Source organism: Aspergillus luchuensis, chromosome 2 (genome assembly GCF_016861625.1).
Source record: "Aspergillus luchuensis IFO 4308 DNA, chromosome 2, nearly complete sequence".
In the NCBI taxonomy this organism is placed as follows: Eukaryota; Fungi; Ascomycota; class Eurotiomycetes; order Eurotiales; family Aspergillaceae; genus Aspergillus; species Aspergillus luchuensis.
Genome location: NC_054850.1, coordinates 2,178,609 through 2,204,458, shown reverse-complemented (window position 1 = coordinate 2,204,458; position 25,850 = coordinate 2,178,609). Strand labels below are relative to the sequence as shown.

The following is a 25,850-nucleotide window of genomic DNA, read 5'->3' as shown; positions in this document are numbered from 1 at the left end:
TTAGAAAAAGCTGCGGGCAGAATAATTTTTGGCTGCGACCGCCTTCCACATACATGTTTTGCTAATCACGTGACAATAACCTTGTCCTACAGTTGAATCTAGATTCTTATCACGTGTGATCATAACAATCATGTTAATAGTTTATCGCCTCAACGATCATATGCACGATATGCTTATGAGTTGCTAATCTTGCAGCTTAAGTGGTTGCTTTTAGTTCATTACGAAACATAACGGCTGCACTTGCAGTGGTTTTTCTTCTCCTACTCTCGAGCCCACCATGACATATTTTCATTGCTTGTTACCCTGCAAAATTACCGTCTGCAACAATACACAACGTCTCTAAGGAAAAGATTCCAAAGCTCTTGCAAGCCCTGAAAACCCCTCCTGGGAGACCTTCATACCCGCGAGTCGATTGGCAAAGCCTAATTTCTCTGACAGGCTCCATTCACTTCCTCGATAGATTAGTGCGTATAGCATACCGGCTATAAAAGTGTCACCTGCGCCAATCGGGCTGGTACAATGTTAGAAACTATAGTTGATATCCAACAATTGCCGCATAATGTACAAACAATAACCCGGACTAAGGGAGTGATGATAACATAGCAGACTTACTCGATGACTTGAAAGTTTGCTGCAGAATATGCAGGACTATGAACTGAAGTCTGTGTCTTGGGCTCAAAAGCCACAGCACCGTCTTGACCCCAAGTGCAGCACAGCAAGGACCTGGTTAAGTTAGCACCCTTAGACTCAATGTGTAAAATACAGCAAGAACCATACGCTTTTCGTGTCAGTGTCGATTCTTTCCGAACACATTCTTCAGCAGTATGATATCCGTTTCCCTGCGAGTCGGTGGTTAGAGGGACGCATGATATATGGACTTCTTGATCAAGGGGGCCCTTACTTGAGCCCAACTCTTCGAGTAGAAAACTACGTCAGCTTCCTCTGCTAGTTTCTGCAAACCCTCGCGCCCAGGTTTCTCAACCTCGACGCTGATAGTCGCAGATGGGTACCGCTGACGGAGATATCGGATACATGATAAAGTCACGTCAGGTATCCGACCCTGTTAACGAAGTTGTTAGCCCCGGAGAATGCATAATAAATGTAATGACAAACCTCGAAATGGAACCAAGTTGGGTTGGTGAGATTGCCTGCAATCTGGGTAAACTCATCCACGGTCATCTCAGGCAGTTCATTGTAGTTGACAATGGTACGACTGCCAGACAATTCACTCTTGATGATGTAACTTGAGGCAGGCTCATTGAAGGCCTCTCGAAAGATACAATGAGACAGGTCAACGTGGGGCTTGAATGCTGACTGAATCTCTTGGGCAGCTGTAGACGTCTTCGCAGGTAGGACAGCAATCAGGTTCAGGGAGACATCAGTGGTTGAAGGGTCGTTCGTTGTTAACTGCTTCAAGACTTCCAGAGAGTTTGGACAGTTACCTCCCCTCCGACGAGAGATGCTGGAAGCTCGTAGCTTATCATCTTCTCCCGGATAGTGGGGTGTTCTGATACGAAGAGTTAGCTACTGAAAAGTTGGGAACTAGCAGTAGAGGACGCCAACCAACGTTAGGATTGTATCCACATAGCATGCACCTATTGCGACCAAGGACATCTTGTTCACTTGGTAACTCCTGCAAAGAGAAATGATATACCGAAGCAGAATATCTGCACCTTGTATGCCGAGAGGGGTATTGTGGTGGTGGGATTAGTCAGGACCCACTGTCGACATCATCGCTGAAGTTGGAGATCCACGATCGAGTAAACAGTAGGGAAACATGGTTGAACAGACAACAGTGACACCAAATCTAGTTTGAATCCTTCCTGTGAGTATTCACTGTGTAGGATTTGACATTTGTGGAAATAACCGTACGGTTGGCGGCTTCTCCCAAAGAGAAGTACTAGTAGTGACTAGTTATCGCGGAGAGAGCCACGCGAATATGCACAGAACCACGGCATCTTCCGTAAGTCTAGTTGGCATATAAAAATAGCACGAGACATCGGTACTACCTGCTAATTGTTTGGTGTGATTGGTGTTTCATGGAAAGATAAATCATCCACTTTTGTTTACAGGCAGAGGTACGTTTCCGGAATATTAGTATAATTTATTTAGTAGTATGGTTATCATGCAGCTATCTGTGCCTGCATTGCCTACTCAGACACAAAGGTTGTCATAATATACATGTAAAAGCATGTAAAGTCTAAAGGTGACAGGACAAGTAGTGTTTGGAGATAATGTTCCAGGTACTGCTGTCTCGAAACTTCCAATGGCAAAGTAGAGCCACAAATAGACCCTTTGATTACTAGTAGCTTTCACGCGTTACCAGATGTCCTTGGCTGGTGAATATATCGGTATATATTCTGTCAACTCTCCCAATCCAGTTTCATGGAAATATTAGTAGTAATATGTAATAGCATCTCACCATGAGATATGACTTGCTACACACTCTTATTGGGATAGCAGTTCAATTGCACAGTTCCATATTTCACAAGTACGATAATATCTTAGCGAGCCCATATATCTGGTAACAAACACCTACTAAAAATGGGAGATCTGGACCTCGACCCTGTCTGTATTCACAGAACATGGACGGACTACCCAGAACCGACTGCCTAGAGTGCATCTAGACCCAACCTTAGCTTTGTTTTCTGGTGGGCTACACCCAGTCTCCCAATCCTGTGCCAGCAGCGGGACTCACTAGCCCGCGTGCACAGGTGAATAGCACCAATCAAGCTCGGCATTATGTGACATTTACAGGATCAGGGCGCTAGGCATCTGTATGGAGCCAATGCCTAACTGCACATACCCTGTCCATGTCAGAAACAAAGTGGAGCCCTCACGACAAGCATGAATACAGTACTTCAATTCACTCACAGAGGAGATACCGAAAATTAATCCGGTACTGGAATGTAGGTCTATAAGTATCAGGTCCAAAGCCATGTCCATCCGTCTCTCATCATTCACCAACATCTTTCTCACACAGTGAACACTCCATATTCCATTGTCCTTGAACAGGAGGTCACCAACACTCACGTATGTACGTTGGAGTAGTTGAGGCGATGGAAAGCCGGAGCCCAACTCCTACCAAGACCACCGTCAAGCCCAGTGCGTCTGGTACGTCCCCTCCTCACATATCCCCCGATGAGTTGTCCTCCCTGACATGAGTGCTTTTGGCATAGCAGGTATCATGAAGCCCGACCTAACCATGAATCATCAAGTCGAGAATGATTTCGCATCTCCAACGAATCCATCATCGGCTACGTCCACCGCTTCCAATTACAGACGCACCAAGTCTATGATGTCGGTCGATGAGCCGGCTGTAAAGTTCTTGTACACCATTATGAAACAGTTGGACTTGAGAACGGTTCGTGAATAAAGCTCTGGAAGACAGTAATAGTAGCTGACACTTGAGTAGATCGACTGGGCCTTGGTTGCCTCGCAGCTGAATATCTCCAATGGGCATGCTGCAAGAATGCGGTACTCGCGGCTCAAAGGCCAGCTGGAAAATCAAGGGCCCAACCAGAAAGCGGCGCGTCCTAAGAGAGTCGAGAACAGAAGGTCAGCCAGAGCTAGCTCCAGTAGGGCAGGGGCCACAACGGTGCCGGCGACTTCTTACCCTGACTTTGAACCTTTCGTCCCCATTAAGGAGGAAATCAAGGAGGAGGTCAAGGAGGAGAGTTACGGTGAGACAATGCCTCGTATGGCAGATATACCTCTCGCTCCTCCTCATGCCATGCATCCGGGACCGTTCTTCCCCCATATGGCATATCCTTGGGGATTCTACTACCCGCACAGATACAGTATGGATGAATACAACATGTACACACCGATGGGAGGATTTGCAGGTAGTTTCTACCAGCAGCAGAATCATGAGCAGCCGTACTTGCCAACTTCTATGGCTTCAGTTGGCTGGGAGGCCTATAAGTCTGAGCCAGAAGACGAGGAGAAGAAGCTGGACGAGATCAAAGAAGAACCGGTCGACCAGGGCAAGAGTGTAGATAGGGAGGCCAAGGAGGAATTATCGGACAGAAAGTCGGATATTACTGTCATTGAGGACTGATGGACATCAGTCTCAATTCTCGTTTCTGCATTTGAGATAAATAGTGGCAGGTAGAACTCGGTCCTTGTGGGATCTGGAAGCGGGTTTTCTGGGGATTTGTTGCTGGCTTCGACAAACAACCACAAGGACCGATGTCCCTTTGCTGAATCTATCCTGATAGCAGAAATATGATATTGCTTTTGCTTATGAAGTCATTCTTTAGTTGGGCGGTAGTTTTGACATCGATGGTGCGTAGCATCTTATAACCTGCTTCACTTTTCCCTCATACCACCACCAACAGATATTACCAGCTACACTGGGAGAGTGGACCGGGAGTTGACTTCGCCGATTAACCTGAAATAGTAGCGAACTGCTCTGTGAGGCATCTCACATTTTGGCGTGTTTATACAGTGGGGCTTCGTGGCTTAACCTCTCACTTGTCTCTGTTCTTCACCACCCGAACGGTCCCTCTTCATCTCCTTTCCCTCTTGGTGATTAGCCCGTTTACTTTTACTCACTTTTCATATCTGAATCATCTAAACCACAACCTCTCTACGTTATACCATCTAGAGGACCGAATACTCTAACCTTCGCCATGGATAAGGCCACGAAATCCAAGGCCGCGAAGTCCATTAACGCCGGTCTAGAAATCCCTTATGCAGACGCGCAGTTCTTCCTCGCCTGTCTGCAGTGCATGGGGGACGACAAACAGGTAATATAATCTCTCATCGCAGATATAGGCTTTACTAACACCAACTTGCTATCTTTAGATCGATCTTACCAAGGTTGGAGACATGATGGGTTACAGCAATGTGGCTTCAGTCGGCAACCGTTTCCGTGCCATTCGCAAGCGCTACAATTTGAACAATATTGAGGCCAAGTCTGGCTCTGGCGTACTCAAGAGTGCAGGTGCCAATGGCGATAAGGATAAAGGCGCTGCAGGTGCTACCGAGGCCGGTGATGGCGTCGCAGAGCTGTCTGGCTCCGACGTGCCTACTCCCGTCAAGCCCAAGGGCAGGAAAGTCGCTGCGCGTAAGGGAGCAAAGGCTACTACTTCGAAGCCCATTCCTGCCACTGGTACGCTTAACTCGGAGACTAAGGGCCGCAAGCGCGGGGCTAAGTCGGCTGTTGTTGCGAAGGAGGAAGAGGAAGACGATGAAGACAAACTCGTGGAAGACAATACCCCGGATGGTGGCATGGAGTGTGCTACGGCGTGAACTTCTACGCGCGATTCTGCTGAACGCTTTAATTGGATTTCAGACAACTGAGTCCACACAGTATGTTCATTTCATTGTCTTCATTTGGTCTACATAGTCGTGGAAGGTCCATTTAGCGCGAAGGATTTTAAGGAGGCCTATCTGGAAGGGGAGGAGATTGACGCAACGCATTTTGTATTTCTTCTTACATTGCAGGGCTTGCGTTGTTACCGGTGTTGGGAAGTTTACTCTACAGTCTCTACTTAACAGATTCTCAACAGCTGGGCTGACTAGGAGGGTTCTGTAGCCTTAGAGCACTAATACCTGCTAAATGGGAGAATTGACCTACTGCCTAGCCACTCCGTCATAGTATTTGTTGAGAAGTGCAAGAGCGTAGTATCCTATCACTGTTCTCTAGAGACTCTTCACTTCTCCACCTCCCAGTCTGAGACGCTCGGACGTATGTCAAATATCTCATTCATTCACAAGAAACCTAAGCGAAGCCAGCAGTGACTCCACTAACAACATCTCCTCAGCCCTCCGCTCGTCTCAGTGTTACTGCCCTCCCACCTTCTTCCTCTCCTTCTCTTCCTTCTGACTACTTCCTTCCATCCTCCTACTCTGATTTCTACTGCCCATATTCCTCAATCCACCGTTCCCACTTTCCCAAGCAATCATCTTCCCTAACACTCGACCGAGTCCACGATCACAAGAAACGAGAAGATTCTCACTTACATCCACTCATCCCTCGCCCTTTTACAACCTGACTCGAGCAAAAATAAACCCAGCTCAACATGTCTACCACCACTACCCCATCCAAGCCCAACCGCATCACCCCGGAAGAGCAGCTTCAATTCCTCCTCAGCTGCATCCGCCACTCTAACAGCGGCAAGGTACGTACCCTTCACTCCATCTCATCATATCCCCCCAGAGCAAAAAGACTAATATAACAATCAAAAAGATTGACTTCACCGTCGTCGCACAAGAATGCAATATCATCACCAAGGCCGCTGCGTACGTTAATTATCCTGTCCCTTCAGTTTCCCAACTCAGTCACATACACATTCACACACACACATACTAAATATATATTTCCTCCAACCCCATATCATAAGTAATCGCATGATGATCCTCCACACTTCACAAATAAACACGGGTCACACTATACTACTTGTAATACCCCGCTAACTTCTTTCTCCACTACATACAAACAGAGCCAAGCGCTACGAACGCCTCCTCAAATCGCATGGCATCAACAGCTCAGGCGGCTCACTCCCCTCTGCCAACAGCACGCCCGCTAAGAAGCGGACCGGGGCTAGTACCAGCACTACTACCGCTACAGAGAGCACGACTCCATCCACCCCTACCAAGGGCAGAAAGCGCAAGGCCGATGGCATCAGCGATGCATCGAAGAAGGCCAAGGGGTTGAAGAAGATGGCTGTCGCTAGGGCTGAGAGTTTGATGCAGAAGAAGCAGCATGCTGGTGTTGGGATCAAGAAGGAGGAAGACGATGATGAGACTGAGGAGGATGAGGAGGTGAAGGCGGCTTTGTGGGAGGAGGGACTCTCTGATCCGGTTCATGGTGATGGTGAGGAGTTGGCTGTGAAGGAGGAGGAGTTGGCTGTGAAGGAGGAGGAGGAGGCTGTGGATGGTGAGGAGGAGGGGGTTGAGGGCGATGATGTGGAGGTGTATGAGGCTTGAGGGCTTTGGCTTTCATTGCTCTGAAGTACATGATTTGACTGGTCGGTTGGGTGGATGATGCATTCAAGTTTAGGGAAAGATGAGTTACTGAGTGATCATTGATGGGGCAGAAGGATGGTTGAATGCGCTGTGACTTTTGCTTGCGGGCTTGCTTGTTATTTATTAGGTTGGGCGATAAAGGATGGATATCGAATCATGCGATACTCCGACAGGATATTATGATGGACTTCAGGACTTGCATAGGGTTTCAATAACTGCAAATATGAACTAAACATTGATGGTATCAAGATACTCTATACTACCTAACAGGCTGTGAAGCAGATCGGACAAGTTCGCTCAAGGGGTATCTGTAAAGAAGACCGAACCGAAACCAACAAACAGCAGGAGAGCGCCATTTGGCTCCAGCCAACAGACAAACAGACACACAACCAAGAGCATAGAAGAAAATGAAGTTTTATAAGTGTGTTCAGGTGGACCTCGACAATTTACATAGGAATATACGGTATAGGGTATCACAACAAATCGAGGGAGGGGGCTTGGGAGGGGATTACACAAGGGGTATTTCTCTGTGAATGACCAGTGCTCACAGAGCTTAGATGTCTGCCATCACAGACTCAAGGATTTTGCGCTTATATTGCGACAGCATTCGCTCCTTTCGCTGCACCTGCGCTCGGAGCTTGAGGTAGCGTTGTTTCCACGTTGCGTCGGGGGTGGAATTCTCCGCATCCACTTCAAATTCTGCATCTGTCATGCTGTCGGCTTCTGCGATGCTGGCTTCCAGTTCCTCGGTTACCCGGGGCGTAAGGTCCAGCTTGTGACTGTCTGGAGTCGGGGTGCTGATGCTCAGGTCTCCGTACGTAACCTTCGTCGAGAACCGAAGTCCGTGCTTGTACTCATGAGAGATGGTGTACACATAGTTGGGGCTCCCGTCGGTGCTTGGTGTGCCTGAGGTTACAGCAGGCTCTGATTTGATGTTCACAGTCATCAAGCTGTCCGTCACCCCTGGATAGCCAAATTGCTGTCCAAGCCCAAGATGCAAGGCGGACATGAGCGCCGCCAAGCCGGCTGGTAGCTTGGCATATGTAGTGGCCAAGCTGGACACTACAGACATTGCTAGAGCCCGGGCTTCTTCGGTGCTAATTGGAGCAGGCCGACCGGTGGTCTTTCCGCGAAGAAGTTCACTTGACAGTGCACGCACAACATCATCGGAAGATATATCCGCATGTGGTACGCTATTGCGGTTCGCGTAGGCAGATGGGTTGGTGACGCCCACATTGCTCATGAAGTCGTTTAGAGGGGCCAGAGTACCGTTACGCTGCGGTCCTTGTCCCTCCAATTTCGTTGACCCAGGAGCATTGTTGATACCGTTGACCATTAGGGTAGGAGGGGTTGCCAGACGGACAGGTGTGCCGGCATGAGGCGGTACCTGAAGCTGTAATTTATCTGGCTTGGGACCGAAATGGAACGGCGTAGGGGACTGCTGGAAAGGGGAGTGATTGAATCGACCGGCAGAGTCCTGATCGAGGAGCATAGCAGGGGAGTTCCGAAGCCCTGGACCCGGTAAATGGGATGGATCAGTGCGATTCGGATTGACTGGGAACGAGGAGAATGGTCCAGAGACAGTTCCTCGATTTGGTGGCCGACCTCTGGTCTTTCCATTGCTACCGGTATTACTAGGCCAGGCAGATGACACTGCCGGGCCGTGGCGTCGTTTGGGTCGCGCCTTTTCCCCAGAAGAAGACATTGTGACCGCTGAGCGCGGCTCTGCAGGCTGAATGAAGACTTCAGACTCATGCTGGCTCCTGGGTGCTATAGCAGAATGCGGATAACTCCCTGGGGACGAATCTCGTTCGATAGGTCGCCACCGCAGGTCCTGGTTCGACTGCGACGAAGGCTCAGAAGTCCCTTCCGGTGGGAATGTAGGTGCGCTGCCCATCCACGGATCATGCGATCCCATCTCGTCAGGGAAGGTGCTAAATGGCAGCGCACCTGGTGGATATGGTGTTGGAGGACCTGGGAATGGCCCTGGCTGCAGCACGCCCATTATTGGATCGAGATGGGGCCTTTTCGCCATGGCTAGTCTTTCGTTTTCTTCCTCGGCTCGCTTCCGGCCCCTTTTCGGCCTCCATTGCGGAACCAGAGCCCGTAGCGCAAGATCTTCTTCCAGTGGTACTCCATCGCGGCTGTCGCTGATCACATTGGCAGGCGGAAGGTGGGTGTAATAGGGATGCGGGTGACCAAGACAATACTCGAAAAATGCATCAACGTGCATTGCGCGCATCCAGCGCTAGCGATTGGTTAGTCCACTAGCCACATATTCTGTCCGGAATAACATTAGCGACAAACCTTGAGCCGAACAGCATATTGCTGGACCTTTTGGGTGCTCTGTTTCTTCTCCAAGGAAGGCGGTTCTACCCCCAGCTCGATCGCCAGTTGTATCCATGTCTTTAGCTCCTTACTATCTAGCTTCCGAATAAGCTCCCACAATGCGAATATACTGAAACTCTTGCCATCACTTCGGGGTGGGCAGCGAAAGTTCTTGCGGAGCTCTGAGGTATCCACGGATAAAGGGACATTTGGATTGCAATAGAAGACAAACATGATGTAGGCGTCATCAATGGAGCTGTCAGTCAGATCGCGAGATGGCAGGGATCGTGTTTCTGTCTGGTCCATCGACTCCCGTGGCGGCCGTGGACGAATAGAATCATACATTGGAGGCGAGATCGAGGGTCCTGAGTGCGCCACCATTGCAGGTGGAGGAGGTGGTGGAGGAGGCGGCGCTATCGGCCGTGGGCCGGTTGGCGATGCCTGAAGACTGCGCGGGGTAGCTTTGCGCGCCAGAGGTGGAGACTTTGAGGGAGCTATGTGAGTGCGAGCACTGCCTATGGGAGAAGCGCTATGTAAACCAGGCTCCAGAGCCGGAGGATACCTTGAGTACTGTTGGATGACCATGGGTGGAGGCCCTAATTCAGTCCGTTCCGGCGGCACAGGTTGGTTCATCACGTTGGGAAAGGAAGATTCCATCTTGATGGTTCTTTTGTGACAGAAAGCAAGCAAACAGCAAACACTGTGATTATGTGGATAAGAAAAGGGAAAAAGAAAGGAGATAAAATCGCCGGATCGAAAGCGATTCTATATATTCAATAGAGAGATGTTGGTGCAATGGTAAACACAGGAAGTAGTAATGGTAATGATAATGATAATCAGAATAATAATAAGGATAGGAGGGAAGGTGGAGGAGTAAGTAGTATCATATGGATTTAGCTTTTGACTCGAAGAGAGATGAGATAGGGCAGATCTTCTTTCCAGCACGCGCCGACGTCGTAAGACCCTATCAGATCGCAAACCGCACGGGTAAAATTAGGGACCAGCCCAATGACGAGTAGTGCGCATGGGAAACAATCGATGGTTTAAAGGAGTTCGGGGGGTTGTTTTCCTCGCAAGTGTCAGAACAAGCAAAGATGATACCCGCTCGGGATTGTAAGCATCAATCCACGACGACGGCGACGAAGATTCGACCGACAGAGCATTGTCGCCAGGCGCCAAATGGAAGGGGGAGGAGAAAAAGAGGAGAAGGTGGCTGGCCGACGGCGGCGCTTTAAAGAAAGCCGGTGATAACTCGATTGGGAGGAGCTGACTTGACTTGTTTCTATTTCGGGACTTCAGGCCTATGCTGCGATGCCTGTTATAGTCTAGCGTTGTGGCCTCAGGGCGGGGGAACTTGATGCCTGGTCCTGTCACGCCGTCACACTCGTCACATGTCTCCCCCGCTAGTCTACTTAGACACTAGTGAATCCGCCGAACCCCCCTTATCGATAATGCCTCCCGCCTCCCGCCTGTCCGCCTTTCCGCCTTCCCCAACTGGGAAGCTGCGATGGACCTGGAACGGCGACATCATTCTTTCCTTTTCCTACTCACTACTCCGTAACTCACCTCCTCTTTCTTTCTCCTACGGCCTATCCTTTTTTTTTTTTTTTTTTTTTTCAAAATCCTACCTCCTCTTCTCACAATATCTTCTCATCTTTCTTGGTGTTCATCCAGATGAAATGCGATCCTCGCCCCTGCATCCCGCCTACCGTACACCACCTGGAGCTTAGTAGCAGCCGCACTAGCAGCAACAGCTCCTGTGCCGCCTGCCACTCCCTGTGGTCTCTCACACCGCCTACTATTAGATCAGTTCACTCGTCCCGCCATGGCTCCGTCATCGAGATCGTCTCGTCCCATCCGTTCCAGTCGCACCCAAGTCCAATCCTACCATGAAGAAAGCAGCTCCGAAGGTCGTGATGACGAAGATACCCAGTCAGACGAGGAACGAGCGAGGCGCTTGTCGCTTTCGCTGCGCCCCCGCAACTCAGCTCGCATGCCCAAATCCTACCGTGAGGAATCCACTGACGATGACTTTGATGCCACCAATGATGAGCCGGAGGCTGTAGTCCCTACGATTGACGCCCCTGAGCATCTTAATTACCCGTTTACTGAGACGAACAGTCGTTCTGCGCCATCACGAGCCCCGCGCAACCGAACGGTGAAGACTCGCTCCCAGACAAAGAACGTGGAGAAGCGCACGGGTCGGAGACGTATCGAGCTTGGCCGACCGCTCAAAAAACGTAGGAAGGTTGAGGAAGATAATACGCCGATTGTTACGTCGGGGGTCATTCCACCATGGCAAACTCTCCCATACCACATACTCTTTGATATCTTCTCCTGTGCAGCGAGCCCACTAATGGATGAAAAGACCGCGAGTAGGCATAGCTCCGTCCAGTGGCTCGTGAACATTGCTTTGATGTGTCATGCGTTTCATGAACCTGCGCTGGCGGCTCTCTATCATTGTCCTCCCCTCCTGCCAGCAGCTAAGGCCCATGCTTTGCTACAGCTACTGGCTAAGCCCCAAGACTCTCTTTCCACTAACTACGTTAACAAGGTCAAAGAACTGCATGTTGACGTTGAGAGTCTTTTATTTTACAAGAGCGGACCGACTCTGGGATATTTTGAGTTGTCAAGGCTAATTGAACAAACCCCTCAGGTCAAAACACTGCGTCTCTACCATAAAGAAGATTACTTTCTGGGCGGCTCCCCCTGGCTGAACCCAAGGTCGAGATGGACATACCCAGATTCTCTCTTTACATCACTGGTCTCCAGTTCAATACACCTACGGTCATGGGAATGGAACAGTCGTTTCATGGAGACCAGACAGTTGCTACCCATAATGCTGGAAAAACACTTGCAGCCCGCATTTCATAGACTCCAGGAACTTCGATTGTTGCACTTGACTTCAGAGGACGCAGATGGTGACGAGTCGGGCTCCGATGAAAACGAAGTGGTTCTCGCGACAGCCCTACGAGAACTCCCAGATCTGCGCCGTTTGGATTTTGTACAATGTTCCATTGTAAACGAGTACCTCTTCCCCAACTTGCCCATGGAACTTACTTCACTCACTATCAACAATTGCGACAACGTCACTGCCATGAATCTTGGCTCATTTCTCTTCTCCCATGGTCATCATCTACAGATCTTAGATCTGAGACATAACCGCCATCTAAGCCTAGCCTTCGCTGTGAATCTTGCAGAGTCCTGCAAGAATCTCCAGAAGTTCAAGATGGATATATCCATGTATGATGCGTCAAGCTATCACGACGTCGAACCCCATTTTCAAACCCTGCTTGACCTGTCAACCGGTGTTCCAACCTGGCCATCCACGCTGCAGGACATTGAATTGATTCAGTTGCGCAAATGGGACGATACGACAGCCGAGGTCTTCTTTGGGACGCTCATCGATGCAGCGTCCGAACTGCGAAATTTGCGACGACTTGTGATCAGTGCAATCCTCAAGATCGGCTGGCGAGATCGTGCGTCCTTCCGAGAAAAATGGATCGGAAAGTTAGAGAAGACGTTTTTACGACGAAGTCCACCCCCGGACCCCAACCTGCGTTCTATCCCTCGCGCCGCTCCGCAATCAGATGCAAACCACCAGAGTCGTAATCCACAAGCCGAGGAGACTCATACGCACTCTGACACCCAACATAGCGGGCTTTCGACGCCATCTAAACGCAAGAGCGCGCGTCTTGCTCTGAGGAAATTTTCCGAGACCGGCGATGATGAGACCGAAAACGCAGAGAAGCAGCAATCTCGGGAGGCCAGCGACAAACCACTGACTGCGAGACAAGGCATGTGTGATGTTGTGATGGTCCGCATTGACAATCAGCGTCCGTCTGAGACACAATACAATGAGGGGGATTTCCTCGACGACGAGCTAAGTGGCGATGAAGACTGGAATGGGAATGATTTGGATGTCAATGATGGGAGACACGCGTGGTAAACTGATCTTTCAGACCTGTTGGCGACTACTTTTGCTTTATCTAGTTTGTTTCTCCTGATTTAACATGATACACACTGGGTAATCTGGTCAAGGAGTTCGGGATCGATGAAGTGTTGATTTCCGGGGATGGGAGTTTCTTCTATAGGGTGGGCGATAGGACTACGAGTGGGCTGTTTTGCGATTCTTACCAAAGTAACACCTCTACTTTGTATCTTATGCGGGCAATTCTAACAATATTAGACGAAAGTTCGACTGAAGCAAGCGGTAGAAACAAGAAGTCTATTTTGGGGATAGAAGCATGCTGCTTGTTCAGAGGTAATGGTATTTCATATAGTTCCACATAAATTTATCAAGACATGATAACTGTCTGCCATGATACACTCAATGATACAATCCGCCCTTACAACAGGGACTCCTCCTGGTACTCCAGGGTACCGTTGTTGTTGGTGATGTGCTCGGCCAAGTTGACATCAGCGTCAAACTGCTCGCCCTCGGAGTTGGAGAGCCTGGCTCTCAGAACGGGAACATTGTCCGCGCCCTCGATGGCGAAGCTGATGTCTTCGGCGCTGCCAGCGAAGTCGTTGCCGCCCCACAGGAAGCGACCTGTTGGGTGTAGATGGTTAGCTTATCTATAACCAAAGTAGAAGATGGCTACACTCTGGTAGCTTGGTAACATATCACATACCCTCGTCGTTTCCGATGCACGAGTTAAGGTCGAATTCGGATTCCACCATCTCTCCATCTTCGTTGGCGACCCTGGCGACCAGGATGTGGTCGTCCTTGAGGCTGATGTCCTCGGCGGTACGGTAGAAGCTCATTGTGATGGAGTTGTGAAAGAGGTTATGAGGGAATGGATGGAGGATGAATGTGTGATGAGATTGATTGCTCTGTGGTTTTGGTTTGTTTTGTTGATGGAGGAGAAGAGGATTGGACCTGGGATGGAGGGGGTTTTTATACCTCGTCGAGCCTCAGTGGAGTCGGCTCATCGCAGTCACCAAGAGATGCTGTACATGGATATCATACACTTGGCCTCAGGTCATTTGCCAGTGGCTTGAGCACTCAATTGATTGATTGTCGACAACCTAGTAAGTAGGTAGGCTATTTTCGTGGGGGCTTCCTGGGATAGGGGAATGCTATGCAACAACCCCAGTATGGAGTGAAGCACCATGAACGGTGATTTGACGGTTCACCGTTGCTAGCCCCAGAAAGGCGCCAGAATTCCCACTATTGTGGCTTGTTGCTCCATAGAATCGACAATTATTGTTTCATGGTGGTCTCTGGGGCCAGTATTCCCCCCACTCCGCGTGCTCAATGAGGCTTCTTGGCAGACAGGTCAGCGGTGGACCCTGAAAGGGTCCTTCCCCCCTTCATCTCAGCCACAGACAGTGCTCCATCTCCATTGCCAGTCGCCCGATTCCCTACCGTCCTAGGCAGCAGTCTTGGTATGGCGCTTGGTGCATGTCATGCCCCCCGCTGTGCGTTGGAAATGGAATGGCGACATGCTTGTCATCGATGAGCATTTGCGGCTGGTGCTGGATCCGGCTGGTCGCAGATGCGTCGTCCATGGGCTTCTGTTGGGCTGACGGTCACTGGGCGCAACGACGCCCCACGGGATAATCCCTTGGCAAGTGAATCAGAGCCGACAGAATGACATAAGGCTGATTGACAACACTGGGTTTCTGGACTGAGCGATTCCGGGCGGAGTGGCTGTGTTTCAAACTTCTTGTCTTGCTGGCCAAGACGTTGGAAATGCCCCTGACAGGGCTGAGTGCCTCAGGCAAACAAAGAAACTTTGGAGTGTTTGGGAGACCGTTGGCTGGCAGCGCTTTGTATTCCGCGGATCCCAAACCTGTGGTGTGGCTTATCCCAGGAAAACCCCGCTATGGAGACTGTTTGACCTGGCGAATCCTCCTCTTGGCACGCTGTTAATGGGGCGAAATGTCTCCCAGCGGATGAACACATTACCCCTCTTGCAGTTGCGTGGTCTTATTGTTTGTCTGGCCTTTCCTTGCATCGGAATGCCCGCTTCGCTTGGTGCCCAGCATCGGATGCGATCTCGATCTGTAACAGATGCTATGAATATCGCAAGCGACCAGGCCAGAATCAGTGTTTCCGGTCTCTGTTGGCTTACGTTTGTCCCCCGGGCAGCTTAACTACTAGTTAGCTTATAACTCAGCCGCATATCTGGCTGCGAGCTAACGCATCTGGACAGAGTGAGAGATTAATGATGGTTGTGGTCGAAGTGTCCTCTTCTCTTCGGCTTTTACTTCTAAACCAAGGCACCTCAGTCGTATTCGAGTTCTGTCTCCCCCGGTCGCTCTTTCCTAACACAGCAGATTCATCAATAGGAAGCCTTGGAACAGCAAACCATGAATAAATAGATGGATTAGTTACGTGATATGGACCCTGCAAGGCCTACTACCAAGGTCCTTGCCTTCCAGCCGTGATGACTATTGAATTCAAGCAAAATCTACACAGGCAGTATTATTTCGCATTTATAATTTTGAAATCTTGAACGATCGCCATCATCCCCGCAATAGAACCCGTTAATAGCTTGCTCGAAGCATCCAAGTCTGACGTCTACTTATGAATGCGAGCCCCCCCCCCAAATACACTGTAACGAGGACGGATGAAGGAGGTATTCCATAAGCTACCATAATTTCCACTTTTTGCTATGGACATAATCGCCCATTCATCAACATCTTCTTCGCGCCCATTCCCGGCCCAGTAGCGCCTCCAGTAAGCTGATGTTACATGCGGCATTCCCGTAAGAAACAAGAACAAGAACAAGAACAAGGTTCGGGCCAACGAGCGGGCCCGTCCTTCCGCTCCCTCAACCACGGTTCTTCCATCTCTGCCAGCCATAGGAAGTGTAATACGTTAATGATCTACGTACTCTCCTACCATGTCACCAATTTATCTGATTCTGTTAATGACAGGCAATTTGGACTGCTTGCGACCGAGACTATCGTAGACTACCAACAACCAGTTTCGAGCGTTAGAAAAATAACTAGTACCAGCCGAGAGGCGGATATCCATATGCAGGAAGCCGAAGTGTTGCATGTCCGGCTCCGTTTGGCATTCCGTCTTCACATTGTTGTCGAGTACCGCATCGTGTATGTAATTTGTTTGCTACACCCCTGTCCCATCCCACCATGACAATTCCATGTCCTTCCTTGAAGCGGGGATATAATCAGCCTTGTTGGCAATTGTCAACGTCAGCAGCTGCAACCCCTCTCCGGGTAACCTTCTCCAAGCCATCTTACCATTTTTGAGAGATCGTTTCAACAGTCAATTGCAATGAAATATATATTGCACACTCAGCTGCTATCATGGCTGTTATACATCGGTATAAAGTCTAATTAGAGTATTCATAACTCATGGTAATGGAGTGGTGAGTTGCAGTTCATCCGAAATATATGTTAGCCTTTTCGCTTCGCGTTGACTCTGGTATTGGTTTATCGGTTCCTGTTTAGATACAACCACCATGTCTTCTAGAGAGTACCTCTAAATCTCGTGACGGGCTGTGTGGTCCTGAGGCACGATTTCGTAGAGTATAACCCCCCCCCCCTCTCTTTCCTCTCCTTCTTCCACACATCTCCTGCATAACGCATTTACTCCCTCGTCAAGTCACAGATGCGTTGACGTGTTCAACAACTCCAGATCGAATTGTATTGACGACTTGATCATCGCCAGCTTCAGAAGTACGGTGTTTACTGGTATGACCAGTAGCGGTGATTGACGACGGGAGCCCAGAATCGAAGTGAGACGATAGAGTCACAGATGATCGTTCAGTGTCTAGATAGTCAGCTCTCAACAACGAATCGTTTCAGAGTACCAGCGGAGGGGTTTTTACCACTGCTAGCGCGAGACCGAGCCATGCTAATCATGAACTGTGGCACGATGTGTGGCATACTGCTGATTGACCAAATGCAATTGAAGGCTAATATAAGCTACCACACGCACTCAACCTCATGTGGGTTCTATATAGAAAATACCTATCAGCGCGTCTTTCTCCTCTAGTCCCCCTCGCATGCCCCCTCATCTTCCTTCTCTTTCCGCTCCTTCAAATGCTGGTGAAAGGCCATCGTATATTCATCCGGGTCCCAAGCCAAAACTCTACTTTCCATTTCTTCCAACTTCCGTGACACTAACTCTTCCATCTTATCCCTTTCCTGTTCATCTAGCAGATCAAGTCTATCTCTCCATGCTTCCTCGTAGTCCACTGTAGGTCCAAAAAATCGTGGGTCTATCTTTTGCCAGTAGATTGCATCAAAGGCAAAACTATGCGTTACTGCATATATAACCCAGAAATCCCCACTTTCCCAGCTCTCGCGCATGTGGTTCGACAGCCGTTGATTCTCCTTCAATCGATTCTTTTTTATCGCATTGTCTTCATGTTCCTTCATCACCTTAAGGAACGCCTTCAGTCGGAAGTCGAACTTTTTGATCCAATCTTCGAGACCCTCTGACCAGTACTCGGGTTTCTCTATGAGCAACCACCAGGGAGGCGCATAAGAAAACTCGGCGGGTGCAGCGTATGTGAACTCCCAATCGACCACGCCAGCAAGTTTCAAATCTCCATGCAGAAGCACGTTAGCTGGGCGTAAATCATCACACCATGGTTTGAATGGCCCTTTGTCGAGCGCAGGATTGTTGAGTCGCTTGTCCCTGGCAAGTTTACGAAACAGCTGCCTCGCCACAAATCTTCGTCGGCAGTCGTCTGCAGAGTCCACGGAATCGTTTCGTTGGTGGATGAGATGCTCGAGATTGAGATCTGCGAGAGCTTCGAGATACGAAGAAGTTGTAGTGTATGTAGTGTGTATGTCAGGAAGTTTCGTCTGTGGTAGGCTCCCGACTCGGACGAGTTCGTTCATGTTCATGGATAAAGGCCGACGTGTTACGTCCCAGGTGAAGTCATTGATCTGGCTGAGAGAGCCTATCCGAGGTAGAGATGGAATGGAAAGCTGGAGTAAGATGTCCGCCATTTCCCCATAGAGCATCCGAAGCCTGTCATCGCTGATAGCCGGATCTAGGACCCCGCGTTCTTCTTTCGGGCGTCCCGGACTATTGAGAGCGTAGCACATATTTGTCTCATGTTCGATATAATCCATGATAATAAATGGACTCAACTCGAGTGGACTCTCTTTCTTTGTTCCCGAGTGATGGATAAATGGTATGGGTATTGATGTCTTGTCCGCGAGATATCGCATGGTAGCAACCTCATTCATGACTTTCTCCTCTGGGAAGAAGACAGCGCCGGGCTGCGACAGGCGAATAATGGTAGCTTCATGTTCGTTCTTCAATTGAAACGAAATGTTATATGAGCCTTTCTCGAGTATGTTGAAATTGTTCCCCTTGCATCCATTCTGATCGAGCATGAAATATCCGATCGGCACTAGGACGTCATGGTCGAGGAATTGAAGCAGCCAATTGTCTGATACTTCCTCGGCTTGTTCCCAGGCCACATCATCGAAACGCATTCGGGGTCGCATATTGGTATCACTGGTCACTTATCAATAAGTGTGTAAGGATACAAGGAACATAAATGCGAGTATGCATAAATCTTCTTGTAACACTCGCATCGTCGTATTCCAAGGGGTGAGGGAATGCGGGGGAAGAAGACCCGACAGGGGTGAGGCTTCCCACTACAAAAGAAAACAGGATCCATCATATGCACGGTGCCGTTGCGGGATTTCTCCATGAACAGCACCATCGTACCTGGAGAGCGATTCTCCTCAACACTATGCAGGCACTGAAACAATTATACATAGATTGTGCTTGGATCGGATTTGTTTGCCTTCCCATGCTTTGATGGAAATACTCGGCCAAGCCTTGGATAGACAGAGGATGTGGACCAGCTCATCATGGCCAGGAGTACCTATCGTCGTTATGATGAATATCTGGTATGGCATTGATAGTTATGGCAGTTCACAATCCTAGATATCATCTAGGAGAGACCCCATTGATCTGATTACCTCCTCTCTTTGTTTTCGATCTCTTCAGGAACATCTTCTTCTGCTGCAAAGAGCGATCGAAGCGATCTCAGATGGTCACAGCATGGGCGAACAATAAGGAACGGGGGACGAAGTGTCATGGAATGAACAGATAAGATTTACGAGCTTAAGCACAAGACATTGCAGTTTATGTATTTCAGCTTGCACATGTTGACAAACCACTCTGTACGACTGAATTTCCCGAATCATGGCCAGCTGTGCATTCTTGCTTTTTCAATGATCAGAATCAAGTGCTCTGACTTGAGATAAATTACCTGGGCGCTTCCACCGGATATTTGGCCTAGTACTGCAGTCTCAATTTAGCTGTTACTGGCATATAAAGTACAAAGTAGGCTGCATGCACGGGCCATACCCGTGCCAGAAAAGCTTTCGCACCGCAATTTTAAACTTGATTTTGTATCATATACCTTCCTTATTCAGTACAACAGTAGAACCAGAAGCATCTTGGGAATATATGATATACCAAATAGATGGCTGTACTGCCGGCAGGTGCTTGGTATCCGTGTTGTCCGGTAAGAAACAACGTCCTCCAGATGTTTGGACACCTCCAGAAAATAATACTTGGGCATTATGAGCATGAGTGAAATTATGAACAAGACGTTGCAGGAAGTACTTTCTAGACGCTTACACGTTCCCGATCCACCTACCTTAAGTGGGGATTGACCCGCGAGCCAAGCGAAAGAGAGATCCTCTGCATCGTTGTTCATGCATCGCCGAGGACTTCCGGTAGTACAGAAAATTTTCTGAATCGTGTGCATTTGGAGCTACACAAGTAAGCGGCAAAAAGTCCTTCGATCAGCCCACTTTTGAGTCTCCACTCACGCGTGGATTGGATAGATGTCAAAACGTGTCAAGGCTGGAAACTCAGTCGTCCGATCCATCTGCATCTTATCTGCATCTGATTTCCGCTGACAAGATACGAGTGGCGAAAATGATCATCTTTGTTTGCTAGGGAGAAAACAGTCCTGAGCTACTATCGTGACGACTATCTCCAAGGGGGATTCGAAGAAGGCAGCCTAGCACCTGAAGTGGTAGTCCAATCTAATAGTACCACCTCAGCTAGTTGCAGCTCGCCACGAATCGGGAAGCGGGAAGCCCCCTCTCTTTAAAAGGAACAACCCTGACAGCGAAGGAATCACAAAATCGACCCCGATCGAATGTCATCCATCTTTCTCGATACACACACGACCTAGTCGCTTGAATTTGCCCCATATTGACCCTAAAGGTTGTCTCTTTTCCCAGCCGTTATTTCTCTACTTGGCTACGAGCTTCCCGAAAATTAGACCCCATGGCGGAATCCTTTTCCATCCCCGATTCTCAAGGGGCTGCCGCTAATGACCCCCCACAAGCCACCTCATCTTTGGCTTCGGCTCCACAAAACGTATCCCAGAGCGCTGCGCCCGTCGCAGGGCATCATGATGGTGAATCCTCAGACTCAGTACGCTGCTTACCACTGATTGCCGACCTTCGCTTTCTCCAATTGTCGGCTGACTTAGACTCACCAGGACGAGGCAGAGCCTGAAGAAGAGTTCTCGGACTATGCAGAAGATTTGTAAGTTTATCAATCGCCCTCACCGTTGACCCCTCATGCTTACAGTGCTTAGCGCGAGCGATACAACATCGCTAAACTCTGAGATCACCTCCTACCGATTTGAGAATGGACGACGCTATCACGCCTACAAGGAGGGGGCGTATTGGTATGACTCTATCCTTTGGTAGCTTCGGTGTGCGCACTATTCTGACCAAGTCGCAGGGGTCCTAATGACGAAATGCAAAATGAGCAATTAGATATTGCGTATGTTCCATAGAATCACCCTTGATGCGCAGGCTAATGCTGGCATCAGTCATCATATGTTTACATTGCTTCTCGATGGAAAACTGCTACTGGCGCCGATCAGCGACAACATACAGGTGTGTATCATGTAGCTCAACTACGGCAATTACACTTTTAGCCAACGCTGAAATCCTGACTTGACAGAGAGCGCTGGATGTTGGCACTGGCACTGGGATTTGGGCCATGTGAGTAGAAGCACTTGTAAGATGGGCCAGTTTGAGCATATCTGATCATCCCCTGAACAGTGATTTCGCAGATGAATATCCCTCAGCACAAGTCATTGGCACCGATTTGTCACCCATACAGCCCGGTTTCGTTCCGCCCAATCTACAGTTCGAGATCGACGACGCCTCGGAAGACTGGGTCTATCCAGAGAACCATTTCGATTTGATCCACGTTCGTGCACTGTATGGTGCAATCGCGGACTGGCCCGCATTCTATCAGAATGTTCTTAGGTGAGTGCCTCAACGAACTCTCCTGTTGCACGTTTCAACCCTAATCATCTTTCCAGTCGCTTGCGGCCGGGGGGCTGGTTTGACCAGCTCGAGATGTCCATACAATTTCGATCGGATGATGGCACGGTGACAGACGACCATGTTCTAGCTGTCTGGTCGAAGACCTTCATTGAGGCGGGCGAGAAGTTCGGCAAGACCTTTCGCATTGCCGATCTTGCTAAGGGCTATATGCAACAGGCTGGATTTCATAACGTGACAGAGCACCGCATGAAGTTGCCTGTCGGTCAGTGGAGTCGAGACAAGAAGCTGAAGAAACTAGGCATGTGGAACTTGGTTCATTGTGAGCAGGGAATTGAAGGATGGGCCATGGCACTGCTGACCCGAGTCATGGGAGTAAGTCCACCCTCCATTTGCAGTTCGATGATGAAGCATTTGAGCATGCTTTCTTCTGTGGTGTGTGTCTGAGAGTATCATACCTCGTATTTGCGTTGCGCACCACCCTTGACAGCAGCCAATCGGACACAGGCTGACAGGATAATCCTTACTGGATTTAGTGGAGCTATGCCGAAGTGCAGGTCTTCTTGGCCCAGATGCGAAAAGGCCTCCGTGATCCGAATACTCACGCATACTTCAACGTGTAAGACATATCGTGTTTAACCTTCTGGACTGGACGAGCACGAAGCTAACTTAGGACTGTTTCCTTTTGGGTACAACAGGGTCGGCGTGTATGGACAAAAGCCTACAAGTGCCTATTAGAGTTTGGGGACGAAATGCACTGCGTGCACGGCTGACTGGAATAAGAACCGAGGAAATGCAGTGCACAGGAGACTACTGCAAGCAGGCAGGACTAGCCTGGCAGAGGTGTGCGAATCGGGGCTCGACGTCCCCCGCCATGAGAGGTCGGGGCGGCCGGGAATGCTTGGGTTTAATGTGGACTTATAATTTAGTGTCCTGCTCAGTATGTGTTGCACGCGCCTTCGATTGGTTGTCGGGAGCTTGGATGGTGGAGGCGACCGGGGGATGACGGCCGCCGGTGTAGCTGGAGAACATCCAATGATTGCAGTTCGACCCCAATTGTGATTTATGGTTCTGCACGGTATCGGACAGTCCCTTGGTTGCACAAAAATGCTGACCATCGTCTGATGGTGATGATGATGATGCTACCATTTCTCCGAGTAGAGCAGTTTTAGTTAGGTGGCCTTCCTTGTTTCTCTCACAGTCTGCCTGGGCGCCTTGTGCATCCCATCCACCGGTCCTCTTTTTCTCTGCAAACGTGCAACCATACACCGCAGGGGCATTGACTTCCCGGGGGTGGTCAGACGACGATCTTCTTTCTGAAGGCCGCACACTCGCAAGGTCAAAGTCGAGCTCCACCCGGAAATAGACCCATTGACCAGTCATGGCACGTCTATTGGGGACTTTTGGAGATGACGGGACGCGGATTGACCTCCGACCCGCCCGGCCGGTTTTCATTGTACTATTGTCTTTTCAATGTGCCAAATGCCTCTTTTACTATTCGCGTCTTTCGTTCCCTTGTCTCTGCTGCCCTTGTCATGGCTCGCCGTGGGTCAGACCCGACCACTTAGACCACAGATATTGGTCGCATAGGCCGCTAAAATGACTAAAAGCCAGCCGTTAACAGTAACGGCCGTTTAAAATCAATCGACAGATGATTCGAGATGGGGCCTTGCGCTTGCTCAGCGCATGACAGGTCTGAAGAATGTCAATCCTTGCCAAGAGCCTAGATTAACCCTTTTCCGGGACATTCTGCAATTCTGCAGCCGGGAATTCGGACCAGACCACTGGGTCCATTGCTTTTTGCTGGCTGCACTGCAGAAGGCAACTGGAGGGCTAGTATGACCTGTTGTCCCTACCTCATGTATGCCGAACGTATGCTGGAAAGAACCCATTTCTCGCACCGGATGGGATTCCGAGGCGAGTCAAGATGCTTGGACCTGCCACAGAGAAGTTTGTTACCGAGGCCTGTACAGCGCATGACTTGATGCCATCTTCCTAGTAGTCCCTCTTGCTCGTTTTTCTATCCAAATTGACGGCTCACCCATTCCCATCCAGGCTAGCCCCCCTTGCGGGGTCTGCTCGTTCAATTCCCCATGAGGTAGGACCCTCTGATGATTATCATCATTAATCAAGCTTGGTAAGACTCGCGTGGCATCGATGGGGTAATAGGGTTTCTGGTCACCCGATAACCCCCATTTAAAGCAGTGGAAGGTCTCTCTGACAGGGGTGCTCACCTTTCTCTCTCCAGGGTCCTACATGAGGCTTGATCCAGGCCATCTGTCCGCCATGGTTTCAATTCATGTATTATTACTCACGGTGTCCGTCCTGTCTATCTTGCTCATCCTACGATGCATCTGGACGATCGTGTACCGGCTGTTCCTCCACCCCCTGGCCCATCTACCGGGCCCACTTCTTGCTCGGGCCACGCACCTGTACGCCTTCTGGTATAACATGCAAGGTGGATCCTTCTATCTTCAGGTTCCAAAGCTGCATGAGCAATATGGTATGTTCATTGCCGTATGATACGATGATTCCCTCCTGTGAGCAGCAGTCGATTAAGCAGCTTAGGCCCCGTTGTCCGCATCACACCTGACGAGATCCACCTAAGCGACCCTGAAAACTGCGAGAAGATCTACTACATAGGATCACGGTATGGAAAGGACCCTCGGTTCTACGGCGCGTTCGGCACCCACAAGGCGACCTTTACGGCACCAAGCCCCGACGTACATCGAGTCAAGCGATCGGCCTTGAACCCCTTTTTTTCGCGCAAAAAGGTGCTTGAGCTGGAGGATATTGTGCAGGAGAAGGCAGACAAGCTGGTCAGGCGCATGAGGGAGTCTTTCAGCTCGACCGGCTGTATTGACCTGCATCATGCCTTTCGAGCTATCTCTGTGGATGTCATCAGTGACTACGCCTTTGGCAATTGTTACGGATTTCTTGGTAAGAAGAACTTTGGCGCTGAGTTCTTTGACATGATCCGAGGCTTTGGTCCGGCATTCTGGTTCTTTCAGCAATTCCCGGCTATCCAGGGGCTTTCACTTAGCACACCGTTCTGGTTGGCCAAGTTGACTAGTGAACCTTTGACGAGGATGATGTTGCATCGTGAGGTTGGTTGTATGTCTCTGGTCCGTATACACGGGCTAACGTCTCTAGGGCTCTCGTCGCCAAATATTGAAGGTGAAAGACGCTGTTGATCGGGGAGAGAAAGGAAGCCGGTCAACTATATTTCACCAGCTTCTTCACCCAGAGGCTACTGAAGGTCATGTGGTGCCTACGGTGGAGGAGCTGGAAGACGAAGCCTATATCATGTTGGCTGCAGCTGCAGACACGACTGGAAATGCGCTGACCATTGCTGCCTACAATGTTGTGCGGCATGAGGAGATTTACAAACGCTTAACGGAGGAGCTGAAGCAGGCATTTCCTGATCCGGAAGGGGAAATAGACTTTGTGGCTTTGGAAAGATTGCCCTACTTGGTATGCGTCAGATACTCCCATTGATATAACCATCGCTAACGTTGAAAGACCGCTGTTATCAAGGAGGCTCTAAGGTGATATGATTCCTGATGAACCGGGAAAGACATTCGCTCACTCAATCTAGGCTATCCTGTGGAGTCCCTGGTAGACTACCACGAGTCGTCCCTGACGTCGGCGCTGAGTTCAATGGCTATCATGTTCCTCCTGGGGTATGCATCGAGCAGAGCACTTTCATTGCCCAACCGCTAACATATGTTTAGACTGTTGTCAGCATGAGCTCGTGGACCATGCATCATAACGAAGATCTATTCCCACAATCGGAAACCTTCGACCCGAGTCGATGGACTGATCCAGTAATTGGCAAGTCTCTTGAGAAGTACTTGTTCTCTTTTGGCAAAGGGTCTAGACAATGTATTGGGATGCCGTAGGTCACCACCTCACATGTGAGATTGATCTGTACTGACATCTGTAGGCTTGCATACTGCGAGCTGTACGTGACTCTTGGTCGACTTTTCCGACAGTTTGACGACTTGAAAACAGCTCAGAAGAGCCGGGAGGAGCTGCGATATAATGACTATTTTTCATCCTATCATCCGGCGGAATACAACAAATTTATTTTCGAAAAGTCACGCTGAGATATCATTATATTTTGTGCCTTTCTCACTTCATTTCTCGTTATGTTTTGATGATACCACCGCGCCATGGCTCAACCAGTGTTCATATAATGATATCCAAGCCAGTCATAATCAGATAAATGCACTGCAATCCAAACCTCTCACAAAGCTCAAATTAAATCCACC

The 25,850-nt window shown here is 49.5% G+C and overlaps 11 protein-coding genes across 11 annotated transcripts; 6 read left to right on the top strand and 5 right to left on the bottom strand.

Annotated features, from left to right (window-relative positions):
- Nucleotides 1-339: 339 nt before the first annotated feature.
- On the bottom strand, nt 340-1,614 carry AKAW2_20704S (ketohexokinase; the record flags this gene model as incomplete). The annotated part of the gene is made up of 6 exons (XM_041685447.1): nt 340-511; nt 613-723; nt 778-839; nt 902-1,060; nt 1,114-1,507; nt 1,568-1,614. 6 exons carry the CDS (start codon nt 1,612-1,614, stop codon nt 340-342), a joined length of 945 nt encoding a protein of 314 aa, XP_041539530.1.
- Nucleotides 1,615-3,059: 1,445 nt separating this feature from the next.
- Nucleotides 3,060-4,060, top strand: AKAW2_20703A (uncharacterized protein; the record flags this gene model as incomplete). The annotated part of the gene is made up of 3 exons (XM_041685445.1): nt 3,060-3,114; nt 3,180-3,364; nt 3,416-4,060. 3 exons carry the CDS (start codon nt 3,060-3,062, stop codon nt 4,058-4,060), a joined length of 885 nt encoding a protein of 294 aa, XP_041539529.1.
- Nucleotides 4,061-4,833: 773 nt separating this feature from the next.
- AKAW2_20702A (uncharacterized protein) lies at nt 4,834-5,256 on the top strand (the record flags this gene model as incomplete). Its single annotated transcript, XM_041685444.1, has 1 exon — nt 4,834-5,256. One exon carries the CDS (start codon nt 4,834-4,836, stop codon nt 5,254-5,256), a length of 423 nt encoding a protein of 140 aa, XP_041539528.1.
- A 773-nt stretch (nt 5,257-6,029) lies between these two features.
- On the top strand, nt 6,030-6,936 carry AKAW2_20701A (uncharacterized protein; the record flags this gene model as incomplete). Its single annotated transcript, XM_041685443.1, has 3 exons — nt 6,030-6,128; nt 6,197-6,249; nt 6,450-6,936. The coding sequence occupies 3 exons, from the start codon at nt 6,030-6,032 to the stop codon at nt 6,934-6,936; spliced, it is 639 nt and encodes a 212-aa protein (XP_041539527.1).
- Nucleotides 6,937-7,528: 592 nt separating this feature from the next.
- abp2 (putative ARS binding protein Abp2) lies at nt 7,529-9,960 on the bottom strand (the record flags this gene model as incomplete). Its single annotated transcript, XM_041685442.1, has 2 exons — nt 7,529-9,223; nt 9,283-9,960. 2 exons carry the CDS (start codon nt 9,958-9,960, stop codon nt 7,529-7,531), a joined length of 2,373 nt encoding a protein of 790 aa, XP_041539526.1.
- A 1,168-nt stretch (nt 9,961-11,128) lies between these two features.
- AKAW2_20699A (uncharacterized protein) lies at nt 11,129-13,252 on the top strand (the record flags this gene model as incomplete). Its single annotated transcript, XM_041685441.1, has 1 exon — nt 11,129-13,252. One exon carries the CDS (start codon nt 11,129-11,131, stop codon nt 13,250-13,252), a length of 2,124 nt encoding a protein of 707 aa, XP_041539525.1.
- Nucleotides 13,253-13,652: 400 nt separating this feature from the next.
- Nucleotides 13,653-14,070, bottom strand: AKAW2_20698S (CVNH domain-containing protein; the record flags this gene model as incomplete). The annotated part of the gene is made up of 2 exons (XM_041685440.1): nt 13,653-13,855; nt 13,938-14,070. 2 exons carry the CDS (start codon nt 14,068-14,070, stop codon nt 13,653-13,655), a joined length of 336 nt encoding a protein of 111 aa, XP_041539524.1.
- A 3,201-nt stretch (nt 14,071-17,271) lies between these two features.
- Nucleotides 17,272-18,747, bottom strand: AKAW2_20697S (uncharacterized protein; the record flags this gene model as incomplete). The annotated part of the gene is made up of 1 exon (XM_041685439.1): nt 17,272-18,747. One exon carries the CDS (start codon nt 18,745-18,747, stop codon nt 17,272-17,274), a length of 1,476 nt encoding a protein of 491 aa, XP_041539523.1.
- Nucleotides 18,748-20,557: 1,810 nt separating this feature from the next.
- Nucleotides 20,558-22,314, top strand: AKAW2_20696A (class I SAM-dependent methyltransferase; the record flags this gene model as incomplete). Its single annotated transcript, XM_041685438.1, has 10 exons — nt 20,558-20,707; nt 20,775-20,821; nt 20,874-20,966; nt 21,023-21,064; nt 21,114-21,180; nt 21,248-21,288; nt 21,349-21,558; nt 21,615-21,951; nt 22,113-22,195; nt 22,275-22,314. 10 exons carry the CDS (start codon nt 20,558-20,560, stop codon nt 22,312-22,314), a joined length of 1,110 nt encoding a protein of 369 aa, XP_041539522.1.
- Nucleotides 22,315-22,494: 180 nt separating this feature from the next.
- AKAW2_20695S (uncharacterized protein) lies at nt 22,495-22,959 on the bottom strand (the record flags this gene model as incomplete). The annotated part of the gene is made up of 1 exon (XM_041685437.1): nt 22,495-22,959. The coding sequence occupies one exon, from the start codon at nt 22,957-22,959 to the stop codon at nt 22,495-22,497; it is 465 nt and encodes a 154-aa protein (XP_041539521.1).
- A 903-nt stretch (nt 22,960-23,862) lies between these two features.
- Nucleotides 23,863-25,685, top strand: AKAW2_20694A (cytochrome P450; the record flags this gene model as incomplete). The annotated part of the gene is made up of 7 exons (XM_041685436.1): nt 23,863-24,079; nt 24,145-24,683; nt 24,730-25,050; nt 25,099-25,124; nt 25,175-25,259; nt 25,311-25,474; nt 25,523-25,685. 7 exons carry the CDS (start codon nt 23,863-23,865, stop codon nt 25,683-25,685), a joined length of 1,515 nt encoding a protein of 504 aa, XP_041539520.1.
- Nucleotides 25,686-25,850: the final 165 nt, after the last annotated feature.